Source organism: Eubalaena glacialis, chromosome 14 (genome assembly GCF_028564815.1).
Source record: "Eubalaena glacialis isolate mEubGla1 chromosome 14, mEubGla1.1.hap2.+ XY, whole genome shotgun sequence".
Lineage (NCBI taxonomy): Eukaryota > Metazoa > Chordata > Mammalia > Artiodactyla > Balaenidae > Eubalaena > Eubalaena glacialis.
This window is the reverse complement of record NC_083729.1, coordinates 86,789,192-86,803,157: the sequence shown is the minus strand read 5'-3', so window position 1 is coordinate 86,803,157 and position 13,966 is coordinate 86,789,192. Positions and strand designations below refer to the sequence as shown.

Sequence of the window (13,966 nt, the reverse complement as noted above, 5' to 3'; positions counted from 1 at the left end):
TGATCCAGAAACCCAAAAAGCTAGTCTAAACTCAGTATCTAGAGTTATCTTGGAAAATCATACAGCCCTTGATTTCCTCCTAACCAACCAAGGGGGAGTTTGTGCCCTAGCATATACTTTGGTTGCACCTATATAAACACTGCAGGGTAAACAGAACTGTTTTGAGTAAGCTAAAGGAAAAAGGCACCTGGCTCTCTTGAACAGACTCTGGTGGATTACAGGACACACTTTCATTGACTGGGTTTCATAATCTAGGCCCTTGGCTTCAAGCCCAATGACAAAGACTAATAGTCATTCTGCTTCTGATAATTGCCTGTGTTGCAATTGGCTGATGTATTCTGTCCAGAATCCTAAATACATCTGGGAAACCACTGTCACATCAGAATTTCAACAACTCATCCTACAACAGAAAGAGAAGGAAAGAGTAACCTTTGATCAACCACAGACTACATTCGAAGCACACTTTACTGATCATAATCAACAAAATCTGGGCAATGGTAGAAATGTGGATGTCATGATTGATGTCCGGTGGCCTGACTTCATCCGCCCTTGGCCGAAAGGGAATGAGAAATAAAGAAAAAAGAGCAGCCCGTGACATTCAGAAGCTGGCCTGACTCTCACAGCGAGGAGTATTAGTCTTCTAGTAGATATAAACAATCTCACAGAATCCCATTCTCAGACAAGGTCACTCTGAGACCATGATGAAATGAGACAAAGCAAGGCCACTTCATAATTTTGCTTAAGTATGGAAAAAATAAGGCTACTCTGCCACTCAAGAAGTACCAAACACCATCTTTCTCAGCCAAACAAGTGGCAGCTGCTTCTTTACCAATTACAACTTTATCTTCCTTCTGGTCTCCTCTCCCCACAGGTAAGATTTATTGAGACAAGCAATCATAGAATTACCCCTGCTTCTGACATCCAATCTAGAGTATGCCCCCAATTCCTTAAACCCTCTTCCAAATCACCCACCCAAAGCCAAGTCTTATAGTAGATTCTTCCTCACACTCTGACTGAGAGAGTCCCCCCACCCCCATACTGTGTGTTCTCCACAGTGAGTAATAAAACCCGGCTTTCTAACTACAGGTATGTCCCCAGTGGTCTTTGGCTGGAGAGCGTTGACAAATTCATCATAGGGTGAGTCATAACAAAGATGATGTCTTAGGAAGAATCATCTGAAACTAACATGTGGGGCCAGAGAAAGGGATGGGGTAATTATTTAGGAAGCAGTCGTGCTTGTCTAAGAGGGAAGGGATGAGGGATTGTCCTAAGACTACAGTCATGGGAATAAAGATGGAGAGACAAGGGATACTTGGGAGAAGAGTTGGTGGGAACTGAGTAACTCATTCATTTATGCAGGCAACCAATGCCTGCAGGACACAGACAACCAAACCCCTCTTCTCAGAGAGGTCATACTCCAGTGAGGGCGGCATGATGGAGACCGTTTGGGCTTGTGATAAGAAAGGAGACACACAACAGAGTAGGGGATGTGATGGAAAGTGGACAGAAGGAGTGGTGGCGGCAACTCGGGCAGGCTGTTGATGGAAGGTCACTCTGCGGTGGTAAGTGATGAGCTGGGACCTGAACGGCAAGCAGGAGCTGGTCAAACAAAGAGCGTACAAGGAGCATTTCGGGCAGAGGGACAGATAAGGGAAAGAGCCAGAGGTGAAGTTGAGGAAAAGGCACAAAGTTTGGTTGCAGAGTGGTGGGCAAAGGACAGAGTGTGACAAAGTGACATTGGCGAGGAAGCAGGACCAGTGAGCACAGGGTCTTGGAGGCCAAAATAAGAATTTTGCTAAAGAGGGGGAAGCAAATTGCACAGATGCTGTTCACCCCAGAAGCCCCTTTCCTTGCAATTTTCTTCTTCCTGCTGCCCTTCCTGAGTTTCCTTCTGGGAATCTGGGCTTTCTGAGAAGTGGTGTTCTAGTCCCAGGGCATTGATGAGCCACCTTCCTACCTCTTCCTGGCTCGTAAGTGGGGCAAATTCCTAGCCTCTGACTCAGCATTTGAAATTATTTCCCCTGCAGGAATTTTCGAATACTCCTTACTAAAAGTCACTGTGTATAGAACAGCCCAGGCATCAGCTTTACATCATCATTACAGCAATAAACCTCCAGAAATGCCCAAAGTTTGGTGACGGATGACTAAGCTTGTGTCTAAAAATGAGACCAAATTGCGCTTTTCAAAATTCCAATTACTTTTCCATAGCTTCCTGCTTGGCCATTTCCCCACCATAGATTTTGTATTTGCCTAGACTACTGTATATTCTGATTTCATCTTTCAGTTGTTGATTGTTTTCCCTTCAAGGTAACTGTGCTGCTTCCTACTTTGGAATCTTTCTTCACATTGATTGGGGTTTTTTTTTCCCATAATTTTTTTTCAAGGTTTATCTGTATCTCTGCTTCTTTGCTGAACACCTTTGAGACAATAATATCTGAGCTTGGTGCTTTGCTTAGCTGAAACGCATTCTGCCTGTTAATCATTTCTACTATCACCACCCTTTCACTCAGTCTCCTGAGTATCAGCTGTGGTTCCTAGATTTTGGCAATTCTTCACTCTCTTCCACTGTGAGTAATGAAATTGTCTTTTCAAAATCTAGTCTTTCTTTATTCCTTTTGTACTCTGAGCCCCCTTTTCCCCCTATGTGAAAATATTTGATGTCTTGTATATGTGGTTTAAAAGCTGATGATTATGAATGCTGCTTGCAATATTGAGCCTCTTGATTTTTTTAATCTTTCCCTGATTAAATTCATATAATGATTAATTCTGCTTGTCTTTTATAATCCCCTTATCTTTATTCTGACTTCCTCGTGTCTTAAAAAAAAACAAGACAGAAACAAAAGCCCTCTCTATTGTTCTTTCTATCCTTAATTGAATATATTTCTTAACCATTTTAGCTTTTTAAAATTAAATGAATTATTCTGAATATTTTGGACTGCATAATACAACCATCATTCCAATTCATTTTATTCAATTTTTAAACCTTTAAAATTAAGGTTTTCCAAACTTATGGTTACCAAAGGGTGGAGGGGAAGGATAAATTGGGAGTTAGGGATGAACATACACACACTACTATATTTAAAATAATCAACAAAAACCTACTGGATAGCACAGGGAACTCTACTCAATATTCTGTAATAACCTATAGGGGAAAAGAATCGGAAAAAGAATGGATATGTGTATATGTATAACTAAATCACTTTGCTGTACACCTGAAACTAACACAACATTGTAAATCAACTACACTCCACTATAAAATAAAACTTTTCAAAAAATTAAGGTTTTTATAGGATGTTAGAACTAGGGAGAACATTGTTTATTACAGACCTCTCATTGTACAGACCAGGAATTTGAGGTTTAGAGAAGTTAAACTATTTGTCCAAAATTAAGCAGCTCACTAGCGCAGGTGAAACCTGGTCCCTGACTCCTTGTCCAGTGATGTTTCTACAACAGAACCGCGTCTCCATGTAAAGTGGCATTTGTGTTTGAATACCATCAGCCTAGGTCATCATTTTCACATGTGGATTAATCGTTTTTCCTTCAGTATTTGTATTTGGAACATCTACAAAAGGGAAATCTTCCAATAAAATCAAGAAACAGACTCCATCCTTCAAGGTCCCTGCAGGTCCCTGGACTCATTGCTGACAAGAGCGGGCAGGGAAAGTCCCTGTGCTTTATTTTCAGTTTTCCTGCTGATTTGGTATGTAACTTTGGTTGTATTTTCCCCTTGGGCTTTCCTAATATGTTGGATTCTAGTTATAGACAGACCCTAAGAAAGACCTCGTCTAAGTCAGTCCAAAAACGAGATATATAGCATCATTTAGGACATTTTTGGGGAAGTGCGCTTACTTTTAATCCAGAAATGTGGCCCTCCTGTCTCTCATGCTAGTTAAGAGTACATTTCTCATCCTCTCCCGCTAAGCCCAAGATCCACAGCAATTTAGAATGTTCCTTGGGTTTGCTGACTATTCTAGTGAAGGGAAAAGGGGAGTGCTGATAAATTGAGCCTATGTTCTTATGCTGCTTTCTCCTTATGGTGGGACATGGTGAGTCCCTGAAATCAAGTTCTGCTAAAGTCCCACGAATAGTCTGAGGTCATGGGAATTTGCTGGCCTCCCAGGAAAGTTGAGTTGAGAGCTAAGTTGGTCCTAAGCCCTGGCCTTGGTTCTTTATGACGATGCTTTATCTCTCCAAGGAAAGTTGGATCAACCTTGCAGATCAGTGAAACACAGATCTTTAATCTTTTTTAAGTATCCTTGGCTGTAAGTTACTGAAACCAATTTGAGTCAACTCACACTGGATAGAGAAATCCACTGCGAGGACACAGGCCTATGTCACAGAGCTCAGGGCAGGGATGGAACTGATCTAACAAGGCCTGGAAAAACCCTGAGAGGGAGCCCAGCAAGAGTTCTCTCTACCTGTGGCTGCTTGGCTCCAGGAATCATCTATAAGAATCCACAAGAAGAGGCTTCCTGGCCTCCACCCTAAATTCCCCAGAGCTCCTGAGATGGTGTGTGACCTGAGGATACCCCCTCTCTGTTCTGATTCCAAATTCCCTCGGAATTCCCGCCCAGCTGAGGCCTAAGATAAATGGAGGTGGAATGCAATTACATTTGTATGGTTCTTTGTGACTTCCTACTCTAACCCGAGAATAAATGTTCATAAGGGCACACCCTCAAATTCAAACATACACACAGACCCCACACACTCACACATGCTCACATTGTCTAAGGAAACACTCCTTGTAGTTTTAAATGGTTATGGCATGCTTTTTCCTAGCTGGTGACTGGTGGGAGTGTTCCCAGGCAATTCATAAATAAAATACATTGCCTCATGCACGGGAAGAAGATTTAGAGAAAGGGAGAGGAGGAAAGCAGGAAGAAAAATCTATCGCTCAGATAGATTATTGATCGATCTCAGTCAGAATACACACAGTCTGAAACATCTGATACAAGCATCAGGAAAGAAAAACTGACCTGAGCAAACCAGAAAAATAATCGTTTGTTAATTTTAAAAATAATCAAACAAGGAGACTTCCTGTTAAACTCTGGATTGAGAACACATTATCCCTTTCCAAATCTCACAAAAATGACCATAAAGAGATTTTTTTAATTTTATTTTTTTATTGAAGTAGAGTTGATTTACAGTGTTGTGTTAGTTTCAGATGTACAGCAAAGTGATTCAGTTATATATCCAAATACTGTTTTTCAGGTTCTTTTCCATCACAGGTTATTATATGGTATTGAATATAGTTCCTTGTGCTATACAGTAGGACCTTCTTGTTTATCTATTTTATATATAGTGGTGTGTATCTGTTAATCTCAAACTCCTAATTTATCCCTCCCTGCCCTTTCTCCTTTGGTAACCATTGGTTGTTTTCTATGTGAGTTTGTTTCTGTTTTGTAAATAAGTTCATTTGTATCTTTTTTTTTTTAGATTCCACATATAAGTGATATCATACGATATTAGTCTTTCTCTGACTTACTTTGCTCAGTATGATAATCTCAGGTCCATTCATGTTGCTTCAAATGGCATCATTTCATTCTTTTTTATGGCTGAGTAGTATTCCATTGTATATATGCAATCAAACAAGGAAAAATTATTAGAGAAATAAAAATTGTAAATGAAGAATTAAAATAATATCTATGAAATTATTTTCATATTATGTATTTTTTATTATTTTCATATTATGTGTTTTTCTTATGAAAAACACAAGAAAATCAATGAAAAGCACCAATACAAATAATAGCCATTTTAATATGGTAGAATATAAAATTAATATACAAAAATCAACAGCCTTCATATAAACAATAACCAATATAAAAAGACATAATAAATAAGAAGACTCTATTTACTATAGCAATAAAAATACAAAAACAAAATACGTAAGAATAGGGAATTCCCAGACTTCCCTGGCAGTCCAGTGATTAAGACTCTATGCTGATCCCTGGTCCGGGAACTAAGATCCCCGCATGCTGTGCGATGCAGCCAAAAAAAAAAAAAAAAAAGTAATAATAGACCATTAGAATGTGCATAAAATTTTGGGAAACTTCTGAAAGATTCAAATATGACAATGAATAAATGGAAGGATGTCCCATGTCCTTGGAGAGGATGACTCACTATCAAAAATTCTCCCCAAGTTTATGTATGCCTAATGAGATCCTAATAAAAATGTCAAGTCCCTCCACCCAGAACTACACAAGTTGATCTTAGAATAGAAAAATTAGCAAGCAAGAATAGCTAAGAAAACCTGGGGGGTGGGGTGGGGAAGAAGGGTAATAGTGGTAGCCTTACTAGATTAAAAAAAAAAAACTTTAAATAACTAATGGAGGTGTGGTAGGTGCGAACTTGAAGGGGACAAATCTGGGACCATTTGTGCATCTAAAAAAAAAAAAAAAGAATATAATCAATCTCAAGATTACAATAAGTAAATTAAAACTTAGGAGTTCATTAGAATTTTTCAAGAAGAGGTGGAGAAACAGGAAGAAAAAACTCATTTACCACCATTAGAGGTAACTATTCAGACAATACTTTTCTATGAAAATTAGTAATTATAGGGAAAGAATGAAGCATTTGCCCTCCTTTTTAGGGAGAAATGATAGTTTATCCCCAGTTGATAAGGGACAGTTCTTCTTTGAAGAAAAATGCTAGCTAATAAATGTGGAAGGAATGACGGAAGTAGAAAGTCACTCCTTTGCAACCCAGTGAAAAAGTTGATTCAGTTCAGGATCATCAATGGATGCTGAAACCACTAGGTGAAAAGATTGTTGAAGAGAATACTCACTTGGTAAAAGGTACTACTCTGTGGCATGCATAGGGGAAAATGTAGTTTTACAACATAGAGATCTGGCTGTCACCACCCAGCCAAGTGATTTAACAACCTCTACCTCTTGGTATAATGGAATATGAGGTACATAGCAATATGTATGAATGGTTCTTGCCAATGTGGAATGGGAAATGAGGGTGGCAGTACCCAATCCGATCCCACAGTTTGAGAAGTTTTACACTGCCCAGTGGGCACAAAGTTCCCATTAGTAAGTAACAATGGTTATTTAAGAATGGAATCAAAACACTATTTTTGCTTTCACTTTATGTGTATTATTTTTTTTCAAATGGCTACTAAGTTGTTATGTCACAAATACTAAGTTGTTTGGCTCTACATACTTAATAAACAAAACTACTAGGTGTTTCATGCTGTGAAAAAAAAAAAAATCACTAAGTTCCATGATCCATCAGTATGATTCCTCCCTTGCATATGTCTTCGACTTCTTTGCCCTTTTCTTCTTTCATTATACTTGCTTTGCAAAACCCCTACCCTGCTCAAATCCAACCCCCTGCCTCCTCTTGGCCTGCCCCTGGGCACTTGGACGATTACAAGTCCTCCTGACTGCCTCCCAAAACTATTTTCCATGCAGCAGAGTAACTTTCTAAAGTCACCTTATCCCTTAAAACCCTTTAATTGTTCACTGCCTTTCAGATAGAGTCAAAACCCATTCATATACTTTCTGGGGCCCTTCATGCTCTGACCCTTTCTTACCTCTCCAACCTCCTTTTTCAGCACACCCCCCACCCCCTGCCCATGCCCCTCTGTACTTCACACTTCGAAGTTTCTGGAATGTTCCCTGTTCTCCATCCCTTTTCTGCCTTTACAGATGTTGCTCCTTCCATGGGCAGTGGTACCCCACTAGTCTCCTAGTCCTTCCTGAGATGTCATTCTCTCTAGGAAGCCTCCCGGACACCCTTCCTGTGTGCTGCATAGAACACTCTCTGGAAGCAGCCCTGAGCCTATATGGCAGGCGCGTGGTACTTATTTGCTTCCCTCACTACACTGGAAACTTTTTGAGGGTGGGACGTGCATTTTGTTCACTGTTGACGTGACAGTGACTGGCATTCAGAATGCTCATCATAACTAATTATTGAATCATCCTGAATTATGGGAACTATGTTGTTTAAATATGTTGGATTTGTTCCAGGACCCCCATGGATACCCAAATCCCCAGATGCTCAAGTCCCTTATATAAAATAGTGTGGTACAGTCAGGCTAATGTATCCAGGGTTCTGCATCAGCGGATTCAGCCAATTACAGATGGAATCCTGCCCTTATGGAGGGCCGACAGTATATATACCTGTCCGTGGACTTTCTTTACTCTGGAAAGACAGATACTGTTTTTAGAAGAATTAAGTCTTGGTAAGCCAATGCTGGTTCCAATTTCCTTTCTAAGTTTCTGTGGGCTTGTGCTCATTCTTGTTATTATTTCGTCTTTCAGCATAAATTGCCTTATAACATAAAAGCATATATTGCCTTGTAACAGTCATCAAGATCACTGTTTCCTAAGAGCAAAGCACGAGTTACAGTGTGTATTTCACCCAAGGGACTTGAGTACAAATCTTTGTTTTTTAGTGGTTTCATGTTCCTTTTTTTCTGTTTTTGGTATTTGAGAGACTAGATGTGGATCTTTCCAACAAAAGTTTACTGCTGGATACGGAGGTTAAAAGATAGCAGATCCATGTCATTACCCAGGGCTGTCCCTGCAAGGGTCACGGGTCTGCACTTTCATAGGATCTTGAGATGTCAGTAATATTAGACGTTTCAAAAATGATTTTTAATAAAGTTCAGAAAAGAGGAATAAGGTGCAGTGCCCCCAAAGTTCTCCCCCATGTGTGGGAGTCCAGAGTAGACATCTCAGCTGCTTTACCCAAAGGTCAGGCCAACTCCCCTTAGACTGGGAAAGACAGTCCTCATGAGAATAAATGGAAGTAAATAAATGAATGAATGAATGTAGGTGACTGGATAAAATTGAAATAGAAGGGTCTTCAGGCATTGTGGAATATATTATGGGATAGCATAACAGAATATTCTAGAATGGGCAAAAAGAAAACTTTAGCAAAGATTCTGGGCTTTGTATACATTTTATTTATGTATTCTTTATCTCTCTTTTTATCCTATTGTATCTAGAGAGCAACCTGATTTTTTTTTTCCCTTATCGGAGCCTGCCTACTAATTTGCACTAAAACGCAGTTAATACCGTCTTACTATATTCTGTAAAGGTGTTGCCAAGGTCAGTTAGCTCAGCGTCTGTGTTTCTTTCTTGAGAAAATACAGAAAACAACAACAACAACAAGAACCTTTGACTCAAATAGGAGAGAGTGCGAAAAAATTGAAATACAACGGTATTTTTTCCAGTAGAGTCCACAGATCGTTCTTCAATTTGAAAATCGAGTTTTGCCATTTCATGTTAGTGGAATACTGACATTTAGAGAGATGCATTAAAAAAACATAATTAATAAGGGGCTGCCACTGTTTTTCTGTGGCATCTCAGCAGATGATACCCTGATGTTGCAGCTGGCAACTGTTTGTGAGCCTATTGAAATGACGCCGTTTGTATTAAATTATGACGTTTCAGAAAAGCATGCAACGTGATTTTGTAGGGTTAGAGACAAGAATACTGAGGTTGAAGTGCATTTATAGAAGTTTCTAAAGTGGCAAAAACGAAGGGGCTCGAAAAAAGAAACAAAGTCATTTGAATATTCTCTGAATTACCAGTAAACAAGCCTCAGCTCTGCAAAATCAGTTTTGAAAAGAGCACTAATTGTTTCCTAAGCACTTGAAAACTGTTAAAGTCTCTCAGGTAAGGGAAAAAGGGGGAAAAGTGTCGAGCCTTTGCAGGGAGGTTCGCTTCATGTTTGTGCATTACAACAATAAAGACTATTATAATAGCGATGTGGGATCTCCGGGCAAACCGACATTGCCAAGAGGGGGAAAATGGTCCTTACGGAACAATTGTCTTTAGCCAGAAGGCCCTCAATTAAAATTGCATTTAAGCACACATAATGATGGTTTTTCGTTTGTTTTTACAGTAGTAGCAAATTGCTTTCGCGTGTTATCCCAGTGCTGCATGTGGGATGGGACACCTGCCGCAGGTTTACGAATATCCAGGTGCAATGCAGGGCGGGACTCATCGCGCAGGGAATGGTGTTCGCGCCCCAGCGGGAGCTGGCAACGCTTAAACCCCGCGGCGCAGCGTTCATTCCCACTAACCTCTGTGGGCCTTGATTCCCGGTCGCTCCCTGACACAGCAAAGTGTCAGTTCACGTGTGTCCCTTCCTCCACTAGATGTCACTGTAAATCAACCTCTCGTGGCGGGGGACCTGGGTGTTTTACGGATCGTCCAGGGTTACTAAGCATGGTCAGTCCCTGAACTAGTGTCCTCCCGGACTGGGGAGTGCAGCGCGGGGCGGGGACTCGCAGAGACGAGGACAGCGCATCAACCCCCGCGGGAGGCGCGCAGGTCTCGGGGTGCAGGGCGGGCGGCGCGATGCGGAAGGCGGGCCAGCGCCGCGCTCCTCTCCGCCCCCGCGAGCGAGATGGTCACGTGCCGCGGAGGCGCTGACCCCCGCGGGCGGGCCTGGGAGGGGCGCCGCGCCCGTGGTTTGGGGTCGCCCGAGGCTAGGCGCGAGGCGGGCGCTTGCGCAGCGCGGGGCGTAGTGCGAGCCGGGGCCGGGACCGCCGCGGGTGGGGAAGGGCGGGGAGGAGCCTGGGAGCGCGCCGGCCGCCAGAGGGGGAGGGGCGGGGCGGAGCCGCGGCGCGCGCGCCCGTCGGAGGGGGAGGGACAGAGCAGCTACTGGGCGCGCTTAGGGCGGCCGCTGCGAGCGTGGGGCGAGCGTGGACCGCGGCGCGGCGGTGCGACTCCTTCCCCGGCCCTCTTCCCCGCCCCAGGCGAGGGCACCGTGCGGCGGCGGCGGCGGCGCCGGGGCAGCGAGGCCGGAGGAGGCGGCCGTGCCCGGGCATGGTGGTCTGGGGCAACGCGGAAGGTGAGCGACCCCCGGGCCGGCGGCGGGGGTGGGGGCGGGGTGGGACCGGCCTCGCGTCGCCGGGCGGCGGCCCGAGCGCCGGCGGCCTGAGGCGGGGCGGGGGCGGCACGCCGGCCCGGCCCCCGCGGCCCTTGGTCTCGCGGCCTGGGCGGCCCGCGGCGCCCGGAGTGCGGCCGCTGCCGGGTTATGTAACGCGTGACCTTCCCTTCCCCCTCCGCCATGGCGCGGCCGGCCCGCCGCCCGCGCTCGGCCGCCCGCTGAGGCGCCGCGCCGACAACTCGCGCCCGCGGCCCTGCCCGCCGCGCCCCGCCGGCGGATGCCTCGCCGGCCTCGCTCGGACCGCGCCATTCATTCGTGCGCGCGGGCTGCCGGCCGGGGCCACGCGCTGGATGCTCCTCCCGTCCTCCCGCCGCGGCGTCTTCCCCGTGACCCCGCATCCCCCCCCACCTTGCCCCGCGTAGGATCCCGGCATCGGTGTCGGACTATCCGAAGGCAATTTTTACTCACTTATTTTTTCCTTGTTACTTATCTGTTGCCTTGATAGGCAGAGCTCCTTTCCCCAACTGTCCTGGCAAGTGCCCCTTTCCCACTTCACTCTTTGTGAAAATGATTCAGCACCTGTGCAGACGGAAAGGGGCATTTCCTTATATGTTTCCCTGCTCTTTGTACCGAAACCCAGTTTGTAAAGAAATACCTTAGTGTATCACTCATTAGTTGACCCCCCCCCACCCCCCTGATTTAAAAAAAAAAATTGCAGGTGGTGTAAGCCTGCTGTTTCTATCTTCTACATCTTTTCAGGTCACGTCCAGCATAGAAATGGTATCATTTAAGTGAAAATAACGAGACTAGCACATATCATCAAAGGGCTTGTAACTAACTGGTAAGGACTTGATGTAACGATTCTTAATTCTGTCTGTCTCCCCGGCCTCTCCACTATCGTCTTCCAGAATTAGCCATTTCCTCTTTAGGGTAGGACATAGGATAACCTTGGTTCTTCCTGTGGACTTCGCGGTAACCCGTCCTGTGGGGTACCGTTTACCTGCTTTCCACACTTCCATCTCAGCTTTCCCACGTAGCCTTGTCTTAGCCGGAGCAGATGCTGCGGGCGTGTAGTTCCCTCCCTGAACTTCCTAGACTCTTGGAAGCGCACCTAGCGTCCCTCTTTCTCCAGTGATCCTTCCCTGGTCTAGAAGGATTTCCATTCAATTCTTAGGCTGTTGATTTGCCACTTCTCATGTGTTATGATGATTATCTTTTTATCCGTATCCTCTTTTTCTCTATCTCCAGGTCTTTTGTGGGCAGAATCTGTACCAAACTTGTCATAGAACATTACTCCTGTTTCATGGTAAACAATACGTATTTAAGTTTTCCTTTTTCTTTTTAAAGGCAGGAATCACTCTTTTAGGATTGATTTCTTTGAAACCTCAAGTAGTAAATACGTTTTCAAAATAATGTGTTTGAATATGTAAGATCACTCCATTTTCTCCAACCCCAACTGCAAAACTCAGGTTCTGTGTAAGAGAAAGAAACCCGTCCCCACCAGCAACAAGCTAGTCACTAATAAGAGAGACTACGTGTAATGTATATTTTATAGTCCTTTCTTTGATAGCTGCTGTAGTAGAAAGATAAGAACTTCAGAGTTAGATGTAGATTAAAATTCTAGCTCTACCCATTATTAATTGTGTGTCCTTGGACAATTTAAGTTACTAATATCTCTGATTTTTTTCTCATTTGTATAACGAAGATATTTCCTACCTTGGGTAACTGAGGATTAAATGAGCTCTTAAATGTAAGGCATCTAGCGAGTCCCTGGTACGCAGTGGTGCTCCGTAAATACAAATTCCCTTTGGTATACCTTTTTATTGCAGTTCACAGTCCAGAATGAGCTGGGATGTGCTGAGACAAAGCATGAGAAGAAAGCTAATCACAAGAGCTGATAGGTACCTCTTCTTGTCTCCAAATAAATGAACAAGCCCTAAACTAAAGAGCAGTAAAGCTCTTTCTGCTTCTCAAAGAATGTATGAGTGTATGTGATGTATTATAATAAATCCTGGAGTATATTAAATAGAACATTTATAAATGAAGGAAATACCTTTTAATCTTACTTTCCTCCTATAACAGCTCCCACTAAAGCATTAACATGTATTAAAAAGAATCTATGGGAGATGAGGAAGGAGGAATATTAAAAAAGTCTTTTTCGGGGGCAATTAGGTTGCATGCTGTCCTTTTAGTATCTCATCTACTTATAAACAGTACGTGAATCCTAGTCCGAGTTCAAACATGTCTCCCTTAGACTGTTGCAGCAGTGCCTTCCCCGGTGTCCCTATTTCTGTCGCTCCCTTCCCGACTGATCCCCACGTAACAATCAGAGTGATCTTTTTAAAGACATAAATCATAATGTCACTCTCTTGGTGAAAACCCTCCAAAAGCTTCCTGTTAGCCTTAGAATTGAATCAGAACTTTTTGCCGTTTCTCGAACAAACCACACTGTTCTTCTCTCAGGGGTGTTACGCTTGCTGTTCTTTTAGTTGGGCCACCCCTTCCTCCTGGTGGTTATCTTGCTCAGATGTCATCACGTCAGAGTGATCTCTTCTCTGATCCCTACAATAGAAGCCAGCCCCTCTCTCTGTCACTTTTGATTCATTTTGCTTTATTTCTCTTCATAGCATTTATTACGAGGCAGAGCTACACTCTCACTTACTTACCCATTTCTCCCGTAAGACTTGTTTGTTCCAAAGCCTCTCCCGCACTGGAGGGCAGAGACCTTGTCTGACTTGTTCATGGCTCTGTCTCTGGTGCTTAGAAGGGTGCTTGGCACATAGTAGGCTCTCAATAAAACTTGTTAAGTGAATTATGTGAACGAATGGTATAGTTGATTTAAACATTAGTTCTGGAGTCAGACAGCCAGGGTCAGAATCCTGGCTCCTACCATTTACTGATTGTGTGGCCTTGGGCTAGTTAATATCTTTTGGTGCCTTAGTTTGCTCATCTATAAGATGGGACAATAATACCTACTTTATACGATTATGGTAAGAAATAATTGAGTTAATGTATATAAAGTTCTTAGAACAGGGTTATTTCACAGTTTTGAAAACCAGTACTTGAAATTAGCTTGGAGTATTCACTTAGGACTTTGTGTTTTTGTGTGAGATTA

At 43.4% G+C, this 13,966-nt stretch overlaps 1 protein-coding gene across 5 annotated transcripts in view; it reads left to right on the top strand.

Moving 5' to 3' along the window:
- Positions 1 to 10,620: 10,620 nt before the first annotated feature.
- The window catches only part of REV1 (REV1 DNA directed polymerase), an 82,020-nt gene continuing 78,674 nt past the window's right edge, over positions 10,621 to 13,966 (top strand). For all 5 annotated transcript variants that reach the window (XM_061168539.1, XM_061168536.1, XM_061168535.1 and 2 more), the window contains exon 1: positions 10,621 to 10,812. In XM_061168539.1, the coding sequence (XP_061024522.1) occupies positions 10,788 to 10,812 (25 nt within the window). In that variant the 5' untranslated portion in view covers positions 10,621 to 10,787. The remainder of the gene's footprint in view (positions 10,813 to 13,966) is intronic.